This window comes from Scylla paramamosain, chromosome 4, assembly GCF_035594125.1.
Source record: "Scylla paramamosain isolate STU-SP2022 chromosome 4, ASM3559412v1, whole genome shotgun sequence".
NCBI classification, from domain to species: Eukaryota; Metazoa; Arthropoda; class Malacostraca; order Decapoda; family Portunidae; genus Scylla; species Scylla paramamosain.
This window is the reverse complement of record NC_087154.1, coordinates 1,336,783-1,354,693: the sequence shown is the minus strand read 5'-3', so window position 1 is coordinate 1,354,693 and position 17,911 is coordinate 1,336,783. Positions and strand designations below refer to the sequence as shown.

At 38.2% G+C, this 17,911-nt stretch overlaps 1 protein-coding gene across 4 annotated transcripts; it reads left to right on the top strand.

Moving 5' to 3' along the window:
- Positions 1–4,874: 4,874 nt before the first annotated feature.
- On the top strand, positions 4,875–15,468 carry LOC135098218 (sodium-coupled monocarboxylate transporter 1-like). 4 transcript variants are annotated; one of them, XM_064000482.1, is made up of 13 exons: positions 4,875–5,157; positions 5,322–5,616; positions 5,865–5,933; positions 7,350–7,483; positions 8,176–8,364; positions 8,524–8,678; positions 9,718–9,858; positions 10,157–10,375; positions 10,689–10,807; positions 12,005–12,159; positions 12,637–12,851; positions 14,247–14,347; positions 15,034–15,468. In XM_064000482.1, exons 4-13 carry the CDS (start codon positions 7,364–7,366, stop codon positions 15,174–15,176), a joined length of 1,557 nt encoding a protein of 518 aa, XP_063856552.1. In that variant the 5' UTR covers positions 4,875–5,157; positions 5,322–5,616; positions 5,865–5,933; positions 7,350–7,363; the 3' UTR covers positions 15,177–15,468. The 4 variants fall into 4 exon arrangements, with proteins under 4 accessions (XP_063856552.1, XP_063856546.1, XP_063856544.1 ...); XM_064000476.1 differs by lacking the exon at positions 5,865–5,933 and having other exon boundaries at positions 4,875–5,147; XM_064000474.1 differs by lacking the exon at positions 5,865–5,933.
- Positions 15,469–17,911: the final 2,443 nt, after the last annotated feature.

Here is a 17,911-nt window from a genome sequence, read left to right as displayed (position 1 = left end):
AATAATAATAATAATAATAATAATAATAATAATAATAATAATAATAATAACAGTAATAATAATAATGAATCGTATATCTTGTTTACATAGTTTTTTTTTTTTAATTAGATAGTTAAGTGTACGAAATTATTATAATTAGGTAGTTAATAGTACAATTCTCTAACAAGCTTCCCAGGCCTGTCTGACACATGGACATTACAACTTTAAGACCGACGCTAAAGGACGCAGAAAAAAAAAAAAGATGAGTTTTTGTTTCCTCTGTTATTACATTAAATTATAAAATTACCGTAAAAAATAAATTGCATCTGTCTTCAGTGATAACAGTGGGGTGAACTGCATATGTCGCTTCATAATACTTTTATGAGAGAGAGAGAGAGAGAGAGAGAGAGAGAGAGAGAGAGAGAGAGAGAGAGAGAGAGAGAGAGAGAGAGAGAGAGAGAGAGAATCTAATACTAAATACTCCTTCCATCTACACTCGAAGGAAGCAGACAGGGGTAGGCGTGGCCGTGGCTGCCTTGAGTATTGTACCACAACTCTCCTTGTATACTTGCGAGGGATCAATATTCTCGTTATGTTCACTGCAAGAAGTTCTCACATAGCTGTTACCACATGAATACTTGTCATCATCCCTGTATTTTAAGCAAATACCAAGAACCATGAATGGAAACACACCATCGCCACTCAGAACGTCGCCGAATATGGCTAATGATCTTATTATTATTTTTTGTTCCTCCTTGAGAATACTTTTAGCTTTTCATTCATTGTCCTTCACGATGTCTTTAATTTCACTTGCTGTGCTCATCGTCTCCAGTATGTAATCTCTGTTATGTCAATGAATATGTAAAGTAACACAACTGCACGACGCAATATAAATGTTACATTCAACTAAATACTCTTGTGCAATATATATATATATATATATATATATATATATATATATATATATATATATATATATATATATATATATATATATATATATATATATATATATATATATATATATATATATATATATATATATATATATATATATATATATATATATATATATATATATATATATTATTTTTATTTATTTATTTATTTATTTATTTTTTTTTTGTGATCGGCTTGAAAAGGAGGCGCGAGTGGTGACATCCAACATAGATCTGGTTGCACTTGTTTAGTGGAAGAGGCGTAGAAGGAAGAGGATGGGATGGGAGAGTTGTAATACCCCTTTCTCCTCACATCTTTCGGCAGGAAGCTCTGTAACGCGCCTAAAGGTGAAGGGTCACGCGTGGCTCACCACTTCAAGGTTGTGCTTCAGATTCTGTTCGTTTTATGTTGGAGGAATTTACGGAATTTTCCACAGGGGAAATATTAACTATTTACATCAATTCCTGTCTTAAAGCTATCACTGTGTGAGTCATAATACATTTCACGTCACTTAATGCGCTGTATTATTGTTACTGGTATTGTTGTTGTTTTTAATAATAATAATAATAATAATAATAATAATAATAATAATAATAATAATAATAATAATAATAATAATAACAATAATAATATTAATAACAATAATAATAATAATAATAATAATAATAATAATAATAATAATAATAATAATAATAATAATAATGATAATAATGATAATAATAATAATAATAATAATAATAATAAATATTATTATTATTATTATTATTATTATTATTATTATTATTATTATTATTAGTAGTAGTAGTAGTAGTAGTAGTAGTATGGTCATCATTATTTCTGTTATTTCAATTAATATTGTTTCCTATCCAAAGAAAAATGGGAATCCAGGAACACCAGATTTACACTGCATTGACAATGGTCCCCAGATGTTAACAGTAAGCATTTATAGAGGATGATGCAAGTGACAGTGAAGTTCTCTCAATGATGGCAGTGTGGTTCGTGGCTATGAAGTGTGTGTTATTGTTATAGTCTTTCAGTCCTGTTACTGGTTTGCGCAAACTCACTGTCTACTTCTGCATTTCCTCCTACCTATGACTTGAACTCTTTCAAGTGGGGGATTCTAAGACGTTTATCATAACTTATGGATATTCCGTTGGAGTCTTTAAGGATTCTTACAAGTACATCACAAGCAAAACAAAGCAAGAAAGCAATACAACGTTTAACTCTATTTTCTTCGTTATCAGTGTCATGGTACAGCCATCCTCAACAACGTAGTTTTTATGGATTTTCATTTGTTATATAAGTTGAAATTTAATCTTCGTACCATTATAATAATGCTACTTGACGTTAGCGCCCGCAAAGGAATTTAGATTAATCTCTAATTAATTCCTTTGTGAGCAAGAGATGGCCGGCGTAATCTGACCGAGGCGCTGATGAAGGCACGAGGCGAGTGAATAAGGGAAGAGAAGCCCAAGGATTGAAGGCAGGATCATAATGAGTGCATGTCTCCGAAGCCGACACACACACACACACACACACACACACACACACACACACACACCTGTATCAATTTCTATTTAATTTTCATGTTAGTTGATTTCAAATTTTTCATGTGGTGAAGATGTTTATATTTATAAACTTGTCCTTACGCTGCAATAAACTATAAGATCCATCTGTGAATTTATTGTAGATGTGGTAGTAATAGAGTAAATATGGAATACTGATTAAATCTCTCTCTCTCTCTCTCTCTCTCTCTCTCTCTCTCTCTCTCTCTCTCTCTCTCTCTCTCTCTCTCTCTCTCTCTCTTACATTTTGACGTGCAAATGGTCTCCATTTATTTTTTTCCCTCATAGTTTTTATATCAACATATTTATCCTTTTTTTCGACTATTTCCACTTTTCTTCTCATTCACTCATCCTTGCACTCTTAACTTTTCCTATTTATTTTTTTTTAAATCCTTCCAAAAGGTATTACTCAAGGTACTTGTCCCTGCACTCTTTCTCACTGTTTCTGTCATAGTGACGCGTAACCGGCTATGCTCTCAGGGTAAAACGCATTATTCTAATTATGATGCATGCTGTGGTGTTTGTAGTGATGGGTGCAAGGCAGGCAAGTCACTGTAGTGTCATTCAGTCATAGATATTCACATGTCGGGCTTGAATGGTATCGATATAGCAAAACATGTGAATTTAAAAACACGAAACCTCCAGAGCGTCATACGAAAAGGGAGACAGTGAGTAATTGTCTTTCTACAACCACGGTGGTGGCATCCCTTTATTTTTATCTCACGGCTTCTAGCTTCTCAACGAGAACAGTTGGATTCTAATCCGACTTTCACAACAAGGGAACTGAAGGGAAGCAGTGGGGGGGCCACCACCGTGACTGTGAAAAAGTCTTTATGTGGTATGAGGGTTATAAGAAGGGGGATGAAGGGACAAAAATCTTGGGATCAGCAACCAGGAGAGAACAAGAAATAATGGGTTCAAGCTTGAAAAATTTAGGTTTAAGAAAGAGATAGGAAGAAACTGGTTCTCAAATAGAGTGGTAGATGAGTGGAACGGACTCAGTAATCATGTTATTAGTGCTAAGACATTAGGGAGTTTTAAGAGAAGATTAGACGGATTATGGATGGGGATGATAAGTGGAAATAGGTAGGTATATTGCATACAGGGACTGACTGCCTAGTGTAAGCCTGGTGGCTTCTTGCAGCTTCCCTTATTTCTTATGCTCTTATGTTCTTATGTAATTCCTCACTGCCTCCCTTGACAAATTTTCGTACGAGGTTCTGGAAGTTTCGCTTTTTCTAATTTGCTACAACGACACCATTCAAACCCGACATGTGAAGATCTATGATTGAATGGTGTCACCGTGACTTATTTGCCTCGTGCTCACCACTTCAAACACCACAAAATGAACAGAACAAAATGCATTTTTAACCCGAGAAAAAGCCGGTTATGCGTTACCAAAGACAAAATGAATACTGACTAGTGATTAATATTACGCATACGTACTACGCACGTATAGTTATTGTTGCTATAGGCGAAGTGAGGAAGAAAGATGCACTTGAAATGCCAATAAGTCAATTTGTTGCAGCCCATTTTCTATGCTTGCTGGGAGGCCTTAAGTAAAACACTCTCCCTGTGCAGCATGTGCCGCCACGACGCAATATCGGCGTTCACTGACTTGCCCTAAAGATAGAAAAGGTAGAAGTATCACTGCATCTGAAACGTTATTAAAAGGAAATATTCCATTGTTACAAAATAAGTAATTTCTACTCTTAATGAATAACTGATCGAGTGGAGTATATATCATGCTTCGACCTCCATGTTTTGGGTTGGTGTCGTTCATCTACAGCGCACAAATCATTCGTTTATCTTGGAGACAGGCTTGTGACAGACTCCTAGGTGTCATCAGCAATGCTAGTACGTAAATTGATTTGGATAATCAAGTTATTTCATTGTTTTTTTAGGATCATAACCTAATGTTACACAAAATTGTATCGCCTACTGTTTCAGATGATGTATCCTACAATCGTATTTTCAAGATTTTCATCATTGCCAGTGATGTGTACTTGAGTACACCATCATTGAGTTACGAATACTCAAAGGTATTCCCTTTTACTATATAGCCTTCATTTAATATTAAGCGTTTGTTGTATTATTTTCTTTGCTCTTATGTTTTTTTTTTTTTTTTTTTTCAAGATAATGAGAAATACCAAACAGTTCAGCTCTGCGCAATGGGTCATGTCTCCGTGTTAGGCAATATATGTGGACTTTCGGATCATTCGCACAACGATCCAATCATTTCTTATGAGCTAACTAACCGATAGTTATGTAGTGTCAATCTTTATAAATATGTACACTGGGTCAATTGTATAATCATTTTACAAAATGGTTGTGTAACTCCTCCAGACTCGCATCGGCCTTGACTTCATATACTCATTTCATATCACTACGCTATCGATGGGTAGCTCAGTTTTCAGCTGGCTGTTGTTCAATCTACGTTACTCGTTACAATATGTACAGTGACCCAATTCTGCTTCCACGCTGTCCTCATATTGTTCTTACCTCGTCCTTTTAGTGTCTTTCGTTCTTACACATTGTTTCCACATCCTTCACAAGCCGACATTGCAGCTACACAGTCTGTTCCATGCCCTAACGTCTGTATAATTTTCTTCCATCATTCGTTTATTTGTTCCTGCAACACGTCGCAAGAAGTGACACATAAAGGTGAATTCCAGTAAGTAAAAGCTTTAAGATATTTTTTTTCTCTCTCTCTCTCTCTCTCTCTCTCTCTCTCTCTCTCTCTCTCTCTCTCTCTCTCTCTCTCTCTCTCTCTCTCTCTCTCTCTCTCTCTCTTTCTCTCCATTAGTGAAGATACAATGATTGAATCGCATTTTACAGTCAGTGACTCTCGCCATCACTCGCTTTCTGCCAAGCCTCTGAACGACACACAACGACATAGCAAGCAGCGGAATGAAGGTTGGGTTTAGCGGATGGGACTGGGCTGTGTTTGTGGTGACCTTAATAGCATCTCTGGGTACCGGAGCGTTTGCAGGATGGGTGGCGCGGCTCAAGACTAAGAAAGGCGACACAAAGAGCACAGCAGCAGAGTTTCTGATGGGGGGAAGAGAGTTGAATCTCTTCGCGGTGGCTCTTTCCACTATGATCGGTGCTATGTCATCCATTTCAATCTTAGGTGAGTGTTGAAAAGCAAAGAGCAGGGATGTCATAGCTTGAATGTACATTGTGCTACATATATATTTTTCAACGGGTAGTTTAAAGCTATATGGACGTAACCACGAAGTTACCAGCTTAGTCTTTAAAGATGGTAAGTTAAAAAAAAAAAAAAAATGCCTCTCATTTTTAAGATAAATTTATATGTTCATTATCAGAAATTCAGTGTCCTTAGCCCACTGTTTTTTAATGATGTGATGGATATAATAGGTCGGTAGGAGTTCCCTGGACATACCCAAGCCACCGCGTATGCTGATGATGTTTTGCTGCAGTGTTAAGGTATGCATAACACACAGCTGACCCTGGACGCCGTAAGTGTGCTGTGTTGTAGAATGGGTCTTGTAAGTAATAATGAGAAAACTACGAGTAAGTATCAGGTCAGGGGTTTGCAACAAAGGGATTTATTCTTAGATGGGAGTAGGCTAGGGAAAGTTAATGCGTATAAATATCTTGGAAACACGGTGCAGCAGAATACAAAAGATGCAGTACCTATAAAATGTTTGTAAAGGACAATTACAACCGATGAGAGTCTTAGCTTGGGGAGACAATGGTGTGGGCATCCCTGACTTAAGATCGATGTAGAGTCATTGTACATCAGCACTGTGCGATCGATCATCGAGTATGCAGCGGGTATTCTTCGTATGTACAGTAAGAAAGATATGCAGAGACTCGAAATAATTAAAAATGAGGCCTTGAGGAAGGATAGTGTTAGGATGTCAACCATACACAAGATTAATGTCATAATGATGGAGTTGACGCTGCCAAATGTTAAGCATGTTGTGGCTGCTCTTAGGTGCAATACACGGAATGCAGATGCAAATTTGACGGATGCAGTTAAGTATTTACTGAAAAACAGGAATATATGTATGGTGGCCAAATACGCAAAAACTTTGGCGATATGTGCGATATGGGGTTGACGAACACTGTGTGTCAGTTCCGTCTTAATTACGGTTCAGACCATGGCGGGAGGGCTCTATTTCGGTGGACATAACTCAGCTTGAGTAGAGGAACGGTGATTAAGGATATAGATATTATTGACAATTACGTGCAGTCGACCCTGTCAACTATGTCAAGCACCTGGTGGACATACTCTGCAACATTATGTACTGCATTGCGATAAAATACGACCATTTAGAAATAGGGAACTTATTTATTTGAAGGAACAAATTTGTTGCATGATTAACAATGATGTGATCAAGAGTTAAGTTGTAAAGTACAAGAAATTTGCGTCTAGGTTGTAGCTTTGTGTTAGAGTTTTTTGTTATTGGCTGGTTGTTATGTTCTTTTCTCATGTTATTACTGTTAAATGTTGTGAGTCCCTGTCCTTGTCATCTACACCATTATTTTATTATTTTATGAATTTGTTTAATTCCTAAGAATCTTTTTGAGGAACGGAGTGGCACACTACCCCGTCCTGTTGATGAATTTGTCAATAAAATATTCAAACTCAGATTCAGAAATTCTGAGAAGTAATGACTTGATAGTATATTAACCATTTGTTCAAGTTCTCCAGAAAACTCACAAATTTTGAAAATATAATTGCCTGCTAGATCAATAAAATGAAGTGCAGAGCAGCATAAATGATGCATAATAATAATAAGTAATAAAACTCTCTCTCTCTCTCTCTCTCTCTCTCTCTCTCTCTCTCTCTCTCTCTCTCTCTCTCTCTCTCTCTCTCTCTCTCTCTCTCTGCAGGCAACTCAGCAGAGATGTACGCCTACGGAACACAGTTGTGTATGAGCTTAATCGGCACCGCCCTCGGGTGTGTCTTCGTACATTTAGTGAACCTAAGAGTATTCTACCCACTGAAAATTACCAGCGTTTACACAGTGAGTCATGAGCCGTGATAATAATTAGATAACGCTAATCACAAGGATCGGGCCAGATTATTTGAAGAGCTACATCAGAGTAATGATCACCCTTGACGCCGATAAGATGAAAGCTAGATAAGACCATATTGCATAAAGTGTGTGTGTGTGTGTGTGTGTGTGTGTGTGTGTGTGTGTTACAGGACTAAGTCAATTAATGCTGGGATATACTGCTTCTGAGATCATTTGATAATCAATAACAAAAGAATAAAACAACACCATAACTTGATTAATACAACTAATATGATTTTATAGCTGATTTACTAACTAATATTCTGGCTTATGTTTTAGGAAATTCAAAGAGATTCTAACTTTCTTCAGTCGGATTTCAAAGCAAGATTTCTCTCTTGGAATTTGTTAGAGATATAATTATTGTAATATACAACATGAATTTGATGTGGTTTATGCCTACCGCTGCCATGTTAACCTTATATTCTTCCTCCTTGAAGTTACCTGGCTTTTGTTAGGCTTACGCTTTCCACTTCGGTCAGCCTGTGTTATTATTATTATTATTATTATTATTATTATTATCATTATTATTATTATTATTATTATTATTATTATTATTATTATATTTTTACTGTGGTATGCATAAATTTGCTCCAAGTTGTAGCTCCGTCCCATACACTCTCAGCACCTCCTACATCCCACAGTACATAGAGAAACGGTTCCAGTCGAGGGCGTTGACATACTTCATCGTGTACTCAACCTTTGTGGGCACCTTCTTCTACGTCGGTTTGTGTGCCTACACCCCCTCGCTGGCCATGGAGACGATGACTGGCGTGCCCTCCTGGGTGTCCATTATTATCATGGGAGTGGTCTGCACTGTTTATTCCGCCTGGGTAAGAGAGAGAGAGAGAGAGAGAGAGAGAGAGAGAGAGAGAGAGAGAGAGAGAGAGAGAGAGAGAGAGAGAGAGAGAGAGAGAGATTGTAATAAACTAATTAATGTCCCTTCGTCTTCTCCAGCATCCCATTAGTTATTCTCCTTTACGTCTTCCCAGGGCGGCGTTCGGGCGGTGGTGTACACGGACATACTGCAAGTGTTTGTAATGATGGGGGGCGTACTGACGATCTTGGTGACAGCTGTGGTGGAGGTGGGCGGCATGGGGAAAGTGTTGGACATTGCCAAGGAGCATGGCAGGATAGAGCTCTGGAAGTGAGTGAGTTATGGAGGGAGGTGTGGGGCGAGGGAACGAAGAAAACGAGATTAGGAAAGTGAGTGGAGATAGTAAGGGTTGGATTGGTGGTGGATGATGGACAAAGAGAAAAGGAATACAAAAGACTGAGGAAGTGTGGTCCTAATATTATGGAGACGTATGTCTTTTGGTATCTAATCTTAGGAAACATTTACATGAAAATAACCCCAGTTTGACAATAGTTTTTAGTGTGAAGGATGGTGGAAATTTAATTTCAACAAAATGTTATCTTATTATCTCATCTCTAGCTATATTAGCTTCTATGAAGTTCAGCGTTCTGAGTTGTCTCAGCCAATTTTTTTACGTCCTCAGCTGCTAATTGTGTACAGGGGCCTTATCCGTCCATGGATGTATGAGTACACTTCACATGTATGGAGGGGGATTCCACTCGTACCGCTCTTTTAGACAGGGTAAAATCAAAAACATTTCGTCTTATCAACTCATCTACCTGAATGTCTTCAACGTCTCTCACATTGCCGCAGTGTTGCATTTCTTGCTATCCTCTACCGCTATTTTCACGCTAACTGCTCGTCCCATCTTACTAACTGCATGCCTCCATTCCTTTCAAATGGAGCTTCGCTGCACAAGACTACTTCCTCTCACCCTTATTTAGTCCACCTCTCTATTGCAAGAATTAGCCAGTATTCTCAATCACTCATTATTTTTCTGGTAAAACTCTGGAGCCTGCTTCTGTATTTTTCCCTTCCATGACTTGAACAGTTTCAAGAGGGAGATTTCAAGACACTTATCCTTCAGTTTTTGATGCTTTTCATGTGTTTAATGCAAAGTATCCACATTTACACGTAAATACATAAGTGAGACGGTGGTCGAATGATCAGTGAATTTAAGGAGTACGTACGTACGTACGTACGTGTAAGTACGGATGATGGTTAGGTATCGTAGTACTACATAGATCCAGGGCCTGGATTATTTTACCTTCCGTGTTTGGGACGTCAGTTGATGACTAATGAAAGTATCTCATTTTCTTTCTCAACTCAGCGTAGATCCTGACCCCCTTCAGCGTCACAGTTTATGGCTAGTCATCATGCAAGGCTACTTCCTGGTGCTTCTGGTGTTCGGGATGGGCCAGCCGCAAGTGCAACGCATATGCTCCGTTTCCACCTGGCGCAAGGCTATTGGGTAAAGAGAAATTAGAACTGCCCTAGTTTTTATTCGGAACAACACAATCTTCAATCTAATCTAAGTTCTTACGGTTTGTTTTACCATATTCATCTTGTTTATCAGAATTACTAAGCCCATTGCTGATAACCCTATACATGATTATACGTAAACCTTTCCTTTAGGACTCAGATATCATGGTGCTCTTATCATCATTTTGTCTAATGTTGTCTTATGTTAAATATGCAAAAATGCTTTTCTCCTTTTCTTCTTTAACTTCCTCACTGATGGCAGTCCTTCTGCATTATTTCTTTATCAGGGCTCACTATCTCAATATTGCCATATTCATCACTGCGATGGTGTGTTTCTACCTGTTGGGTTTGGCCGTCTACGCCGTCTACGCCGACTGTGACCCTCTAGCAACAGGCGAGATCTCGAAAGCTGATCAGATCGTGCCTTTCTATGTAACCGATCGCCTTTCAGGGTATTATGGATTACCTGGACTCTTCATAGCCTCCCTTTACGCCGGTGGACTAAGGTAGGATGGAGAAAGGAAGGTTGGAGCAATGATATAGTTAAAGGAAAACAGGGTAAGGACAAAATATAAAAGAGAAAGGTATAGGAAGAAGAATGGTGGGGATAGAGTGTGCTGTCTGTCACTTCTTTGGTCCTCTTAATTAATCTCCAGTCATCCTTGTTAGCACGTCCCACTTTAACTTAATTCTATGTAATAACTATCTTTTTCCTTTTCTCGTCATTCCATCATCCACTGACAATCCTTAACTCATCAAGTGCAATTCTTACATTTTTCACTTTCCTGTAGCTGCATCTCGCTCTCTCTTCTACCGCAGCTCATATTCGTCGCAAATCAATGCCGTTTCCGCCGTCATGTGGGAGGATTTCTTGAAGAACTCTAAGTGGGTGGCGTCCATGAAGGAGGAGCGACGACCCTACGTCAACGTGCTAGTCAGTGAGTCACTTGTTTTGATATTTCCGCTAGAATTCTTTCCATTGTTTCCACACATCCTCCTTGTCCTTTCTGCCTATTCCTTCTTACCATCGCGCATATGTATAATTCTTTTCCCTTTACTAGTCATGTCTTTCCCCCCTCCTCCTTTCTATATATTTTCTGTTTTTTTTTTCTCTGATACAAATCACATATCTTTTTTATGTTCTCTTCACTGATGGTCTCCCATGACCTGATATCGCCCGTTCCACGAGTGTAGAAGAATAACGTCTTAGGCCTTTCTTTAGTCTACTTTTACGTTTACTTGATTTCTTTAGTAAGTTTTCCTCGGATAAGGATATTCTTTTATCTATAACTTTATTGGGTTTCGCGTACACTCTTGTTTTACTTTCCTAGTATCCTGTCTCCTTTCTTCTAGTGGCTTAACACTCTCTGTTCTTCTCCGTATCATCAGATGAATTTCTTCACTCACACTCGTTTTATCTTTCCTTGTTCCCGTCCTATCTCATTCATCAGTGATTTAAACCTATTGCCCATTGTCTTATCCATTTCTACGTTGATAACACTGCACTTCTCCATGTCTTTTCCGAGACGTCTAATTCACACACGGAAGCCACATAATGCCCGACTCCTGATCTTTCAAAAATTTTTGATTAGGTCAGTATTGTTCAGTGCCTCAAAAATTCAATTCCTCCATCTGTCATTCCATTATAACCTTCCAGATAACTATTCCGTCTTCAGTGCTATTCATCCTTCTTCCTCTTTTACTCTGAACATCATCACTCTGTCCTGTTCTAAAAATATAAAGCGAAAGCACATCTCTTTTGCTGCAACCGGTTCCATCGTTCTGTGCAACCGGTTTGTGCAACCGGTTCCATCGTACTTGTACCGAAAGTGGTGGTGAACGATTCTACTAAATCACCTTATTAAATGTTTCTAAATGTTTTAGTCATTACTCTATTTAAAGTTTCCAGTGTTTTGACAATACATTTCTCGGCAGAGTAGTAGTTGCAGAAGTGATACTTCTTATTACACTCATTAATAATTTTGTATGGAAAGAGCCTGTCTTTCATTTTACGCGTAGATAAGATAGTATACTTATTACAGACAACCTGGTAAAGTCGAACAGATCTGTTGTCTATCTCTTTCTCGTATTTTGCTCCTTCCTCGTTATTGTAACATCTTCTTTCGTTCCTATAGGTGTCATTACAGGGATGCTTGGCGTGGTAGCGGGCATTGTGTCCACGCAGGTGGGCGGAGTATTCCAGGCGGGGCAAACCATCCTGGGTACCATCAATGCCCCACAGCTCGGCCTCTTCCTGCTAGGGATGTGCTGCCCCTTTGCCAATAAGATAGTGAGTTGTGTACAATCCCTCCACAGTAACAAGTATAATGAAGGAATGTGAAGAGTTGTAGAGTATTAACGTGAACAGAAGTTAGTGAAAAATTTTAGATAGCAAGATATATGATACTCGAGTAAAGAAATTACGTAAACATGTATGTACGTAATTAATCGCATTCAGTATAACTTTAGAAAATCAATTAACGTTCATTCATTAGTCAAATAAATAGAGCTATAAACAGAAAATAATGAAGTAAAACAAGGTATTACATTTACACATTTTGAAATGAATCCCACATGTTCCTTCTCTCGTATTAGAAAAAAATGGTGATGAAGTTCATATACTAGTGTATATAATGGTAAATAGGGATGAAATTACATAAGATTTCTGACAGATTTTGCTGTAGAAGTTTATAAGACACTAAGATAATTAGCTACCTTTGTGACTCTCATATATTGATCCTCATCTCGTGTACCGCATTCTCTCCAGGGCGGTATGGTAGGCATGGGTGCGTCTCTCGCCTTCAACTTCTGGGTCACCTTGGGCGCCATGTTCTATGGGATTCCTGCTCCAACTCTCGATTTCTCCGATGAGGGGTGCGATCCTTCGACCTCCTCTAATTCATCTTTTTCGCCAACCTTTTCTTTTACCGAATCCCCTTCTTATTCTACGTCGTTTGATCCCACTACAGAACAGCCAAAAGAGTAAGTTTGGTGTTATTCATACATATTTGCTTGTTTACGTTATTTTTGTGGTCCTTTCTATTAAACAGGGTGTCTTAAGAGTTAAGGTACGTATTTCGGAATATGAAAATACTCTATGCACATATCTTGTGTCTTGCTTTATTTTGCGAGAAATTAGCACCTAAGTTGTATGTTGCCGGAGCCGCTCTTCCTTGTATGCCTTTGCCTCCCTTCCTCCTCGACTCGCTGCGTACTGGAGTGGCGCCTCGTGGGATAAAGTGATAATTTTTTTGTGTATAATGTAAGCAAATTCTTACAGGAAATAGGTAGCAAAAGGAAAAAAAAAAATAGATTTTCGTATGTGTCAGTGAAGACAATGTACGAGTACAGAAACAGTAGTGCAGTGGTTATTAAGTGCTACTTTTAAAACATACATGGCAATTCATTTCAGATGTCATCCCCTTTGACAGATGAGGTCTTGACATTTAAGTGACATGCCTCGTCAATCAACTGACTGCCAAAGTGCATCTTTTTGCTCCTACCATTCCTTGTTTGCTCTGCAGCTTCTTCAATGCGGTGAATCAGATCCTCTCAGGAATGTGGTTTGTTCTTTTACACCAAGGATTTCATGCGTTAGGTCAGGGGATCTCGCTGTCCATTCCTGTGGGCCTCCGCCACCTGTCAACCGATCAAGAAACTGATGCCATGCCAGTGGCTCCAGCAACACACAACTTACACATTAATTTCTCGCAAAATAAAGCAAAACTCGGCATATGTGTATAAAGTATTTTCTACTCAGAATTACTTGACCTAGCATATCCCGAGGTATATATATATATATATATATATATATATATATATATATATATATATATATATATATATATATATATATATATATATATATATATATATATATATATATATATATATATATATATATATATATATATATATATCCTAAGAATTTTGCTTACGTCCCCCTTGTTATAACCCTTATACCACTTAAAGACTTCTATCAGGTCCCCTCTTAACCTACGTCTCTCTAAAGAATGTAGATTTAACAGCTTCAATCTCGCCTCGTAAGGAATACTCCTCATCCCCTGTATCCTTTTAGTCATTTAAGTAATTCTTCGTAGTTTGTGTGATTTTTGTCTTATCACTCTGACTTTTCCAACGATATTGAAAAATACCACTCCTTCATTTAATACAATATAGGTCTTTTATAATAAATTTAGTACTCTCTCTCTCTCTCTCTCTCTCTCTCTCTCTCTCTCTCTCTCTCTCTCTCTCTCTCTCTCTCTCTCTCTCTCTCTCTCTCTCTCTCTCTCTCTCTCATAGAGAGAGAGAAACCACATTCTCTCCCGTATATTTTCCTTTCATCGTCACATTATTATTATTTTTTCCTCCATGCAGTCCGTACGTCTTTCCACTTTACCTTATGTCCTACGCGATGTATTCCTTCGTCGGGGTCTCCATCACCGTCTTCGTCGGCGCTGTTACTTCTCTTATTACCAGTAAGTGGTTACTTGATTTTAACAGTACATGAGTAATGTGCAGGATATGGGCGCGTGTGTATCAATTTATGTATATATATATATATATATATATATATATATATATATATATATATATATATATATATATATATATATATATATATATATATATATATATATATATATTAAAAAGGAGAGAGAAAAGAACAAAACCATTATCTCTTGAAAGCAGTGTTCAAGTACGGGAAGATAATGCAACAGAAGACAAGAGCAGAATTGTTATAATGAAATATCAAAATGTTTTCGTTTCCACGTTCAGTCTATCAGTTTCCAGGATTGCTGAATACTGAATACGTTCCGCTTTTTGCTTTGTTTCTTTGTGGCTCACGTAGATTACTGTAATAATTAATTAAGACAAAAATTATCACTAATATCTACTTCCTTACGTATTCATTTATTTATTTAGGTATTTATATTTATTCATTTACTTGCTTGAATAATTGATCTTATTGAATGATTTTTGTGAAACACCCTGATGTATAGATATTAATAGATAGATAGATCGACAGACAGACATATTCGAGAGGAATAGGAGGGACAAGGAAGTGGAGAAGTGTCTTAAAGAGTAAATGTTGGATGTCATCAATTTGACATAATATAAACAAGTTCTTGTCGGCTTTCGCATTTCGCTTCATTTCCTTCAGAACCGTGGACAACAAAAAAGGTGGGCAAGATCTACCTCCACCCAGCCTTCTACGCCCTTCAGAAGAGATGGGAAAATCGCAGGTCTCACATGGATCCTCCTTTCAAAAGCACACAAGACCTCGTGTCACTGGAGAAATACTGAGAGAGTAGGGAGATGTGAAAACGCAGATATGGGCAAGTGTTTTAAGATAAGGATGTTTGGGTTAGAGGTAGCGATCGTGGTAGATGTGGTGGTAGAAGTAGTGGTGGCGATAGTAATAGCGTTGGTGATGTGTTCGGTGCAAAGGAATTTATATCGTAATTAAATATTGTAGCCATAATTAACAACAAAGTAAATATTATTCATTTTCTGTACATAGTGTGTGCATAAGTGGTATGTATATAATTGATTTTTCTTCTTATTTTCCTATTAAAATAGTTTCTGACACTGAATACGTGTAATATTGTTTTCCACCACATCTTTTTACTTATACCTTCTATGCATTTTTTTTTTTTTTTTTTTTTTGTGTGTGTGTGTGTGTGTGTGTGTGTGTGTCATCTCCATAGTATTCTCTGTTTGTTTGTGTAGGCCAGAGATTACTTACATCACTCTGTCCGACATGAAAAAAGGAACTTGTAAATGTAGCTTAGCCGGGACTAAGGATGATGAAGGTTAGAGCTGTAGAGGACTTGTCATAGTTGTACCTAAAACCCATTTCACACTACACACGTCACATGTATCTGGAAAAGTGCGTCGTCAGTGACATCACTCCGTCGACAGAAAAATTCATAGGATCCGCCAAATATTCTTTCATGAGAGCGATATTGCCACATCAGCAGCGCTTTCCACCATTCTCCGTGTACATTACATTAGACGGTGGAAACATCCGTGAAATGATGCGTGTGCTTCCAGAACTGTAAGAAGAGTACTGATCGTTGCCCATTTGATATCATCACTGGTGGAATTAACGCAAAGTGAGTCCCAGATTATCATGTTTATCCGAGCTTACCTGGAGGAAGTAATTCTGAGACCGTGGCCGAAGGGACCCAGACAGGTAGGTCTGTATGCGACGGAGACAGAAAGCAGATACTAAATAGAGAGAGAGAGAGAAAAAAAAAAAAAAGCAAACGTAGCAGCGAGAAAAAAAAAAAAAAATGCGAACTGAGGGAAAGCAAGGTCACCCATGGGAACATATTGATTGATATAGTAATAAGGTTTTTCGCTGAAGTTCTGTTTGTGCCATATCCATTTTGATACTGTAGGTAAGTGTGTGTGTGTGTGTGTGTGTGTGTGTGTGTGTGTGTGTGTGTGTGTGTGTGTGTGTGTGTGTGTGTGTGCTCTAATCCCTCCTCACGCCCTAAGATGTAAGTCGAGTAGGTATTTTTTCGCCTCTCAAAGACGCGTATTATGCAGTGTGATACCCTGTGTTCCAACTTTCGTGTCCTGTTTACCTGAGTCCGCCGATAAATGCCTTCGGTTGTGCAGCTCATCAAGGTCCAATATTAATGTACAGTGAATGTATTAAGAGAAAATATTTAATGCGTTGTACATTCTTTTCTCTTCGCTCTTACAATTCCATTAACGACGTGATGGATTTAACCGTGGACGGTAATGTGCTGGAGTGGCATCGGCGTCGTTATCCCTATCATCAGCACCAGTCAATAATCAGATTCATTCATCACCACCACAACCCCCTCCACTCCTAAGCGCTTAATAATTCTACCCACACCAGAGAACTTCTCTCACTCTGCCACTCCTATCAGCACTTCTTCCTCCTCTCCCGTCCCCCCCCCCCTCTCTCTCTCTCTCTCTCTCTCTCTCTCTCTCTCTCTCTCTCTCTCTCTCTCTCTCTCTCTCTCTCTCTCGATTTTTCTCCATAACGTTTTTATTTTTATTCACTTCCTCTTCCTGACTTTTCTGTATTTGTTAGTATTTCTTTTCTATCCACTCTTTTCTCTTCGCTCTCGTTTCCCACTTCTCGTCTTTCGTTCTTTATAAACGTCAAGAGACCACAAGAGGTGAATATGGAAATTCTCATGTAAACCAATTTTCTGTTTAGTCAGCCACCGAGGTAAGGTGAAGATTTATTGTTATAGCTGATGAAACAAACACGAAGATTTTGACTGTTTCTCATAATGATTTGGGAAATACTTCAGAATTCTTTGGCAAGAAAATGACGGTTGGCGTGAGATAAGGAATAGTTTTCTTTCTTTCCTTTTTCCTCCTTTTCTACCACCACATGCATCCTCTCCTCTGCTGCCTCCTTCCATTCATTACAATCGATACAGCTCCTCTTCCTTTTTCATTCCGCTCCAGTTCTCCCTGATGACTTTCCTGCTCTCGTAACATCGACGGTCCATCCCCATCATTTCATCCACGACCTTCCCGCCCTCATATAAGAGTTTTTTTTTTTTCTTTTTAACTTGATGTGGTAAGGAAAATTTTTGAGTTTCTTACGTAATCAGTCGGTTGAAGTATAAACAGTATGGAGTTACTTTTCTTTTTTATCCACCTCTAATTCTCTTTTGTCCGATGAAAAAGACAACTTTTCCTCTGTGGTTTCCGTTCCATTGCTGGAAAAAAGAAAAAAAAACTAGGAAAACTCGTTTGGTCACATTCATTTAAAGAGTGACAGATAGAAAAAAAATCTTTTATAATTGGGTTTTTAAGGATGCCTGTCGGAATGGGAAAAGAAAGAAGTGGTAGCCAGTCTTATTTTTTTTTTTAGTCACTCAGAATTAGAAGACCAGTGTGTGAGAGCAGAAAAGGCAATTATCTCGCACATATTCCCTGCCTGGTTTTCCGTCGCCTTCTGCCAACACGATCTGTAATGAAGCATACAACTTTATTTCTTGCACCTCTGCGTCATGTTTTTTTTTTTTTTGGCATTACCCTTA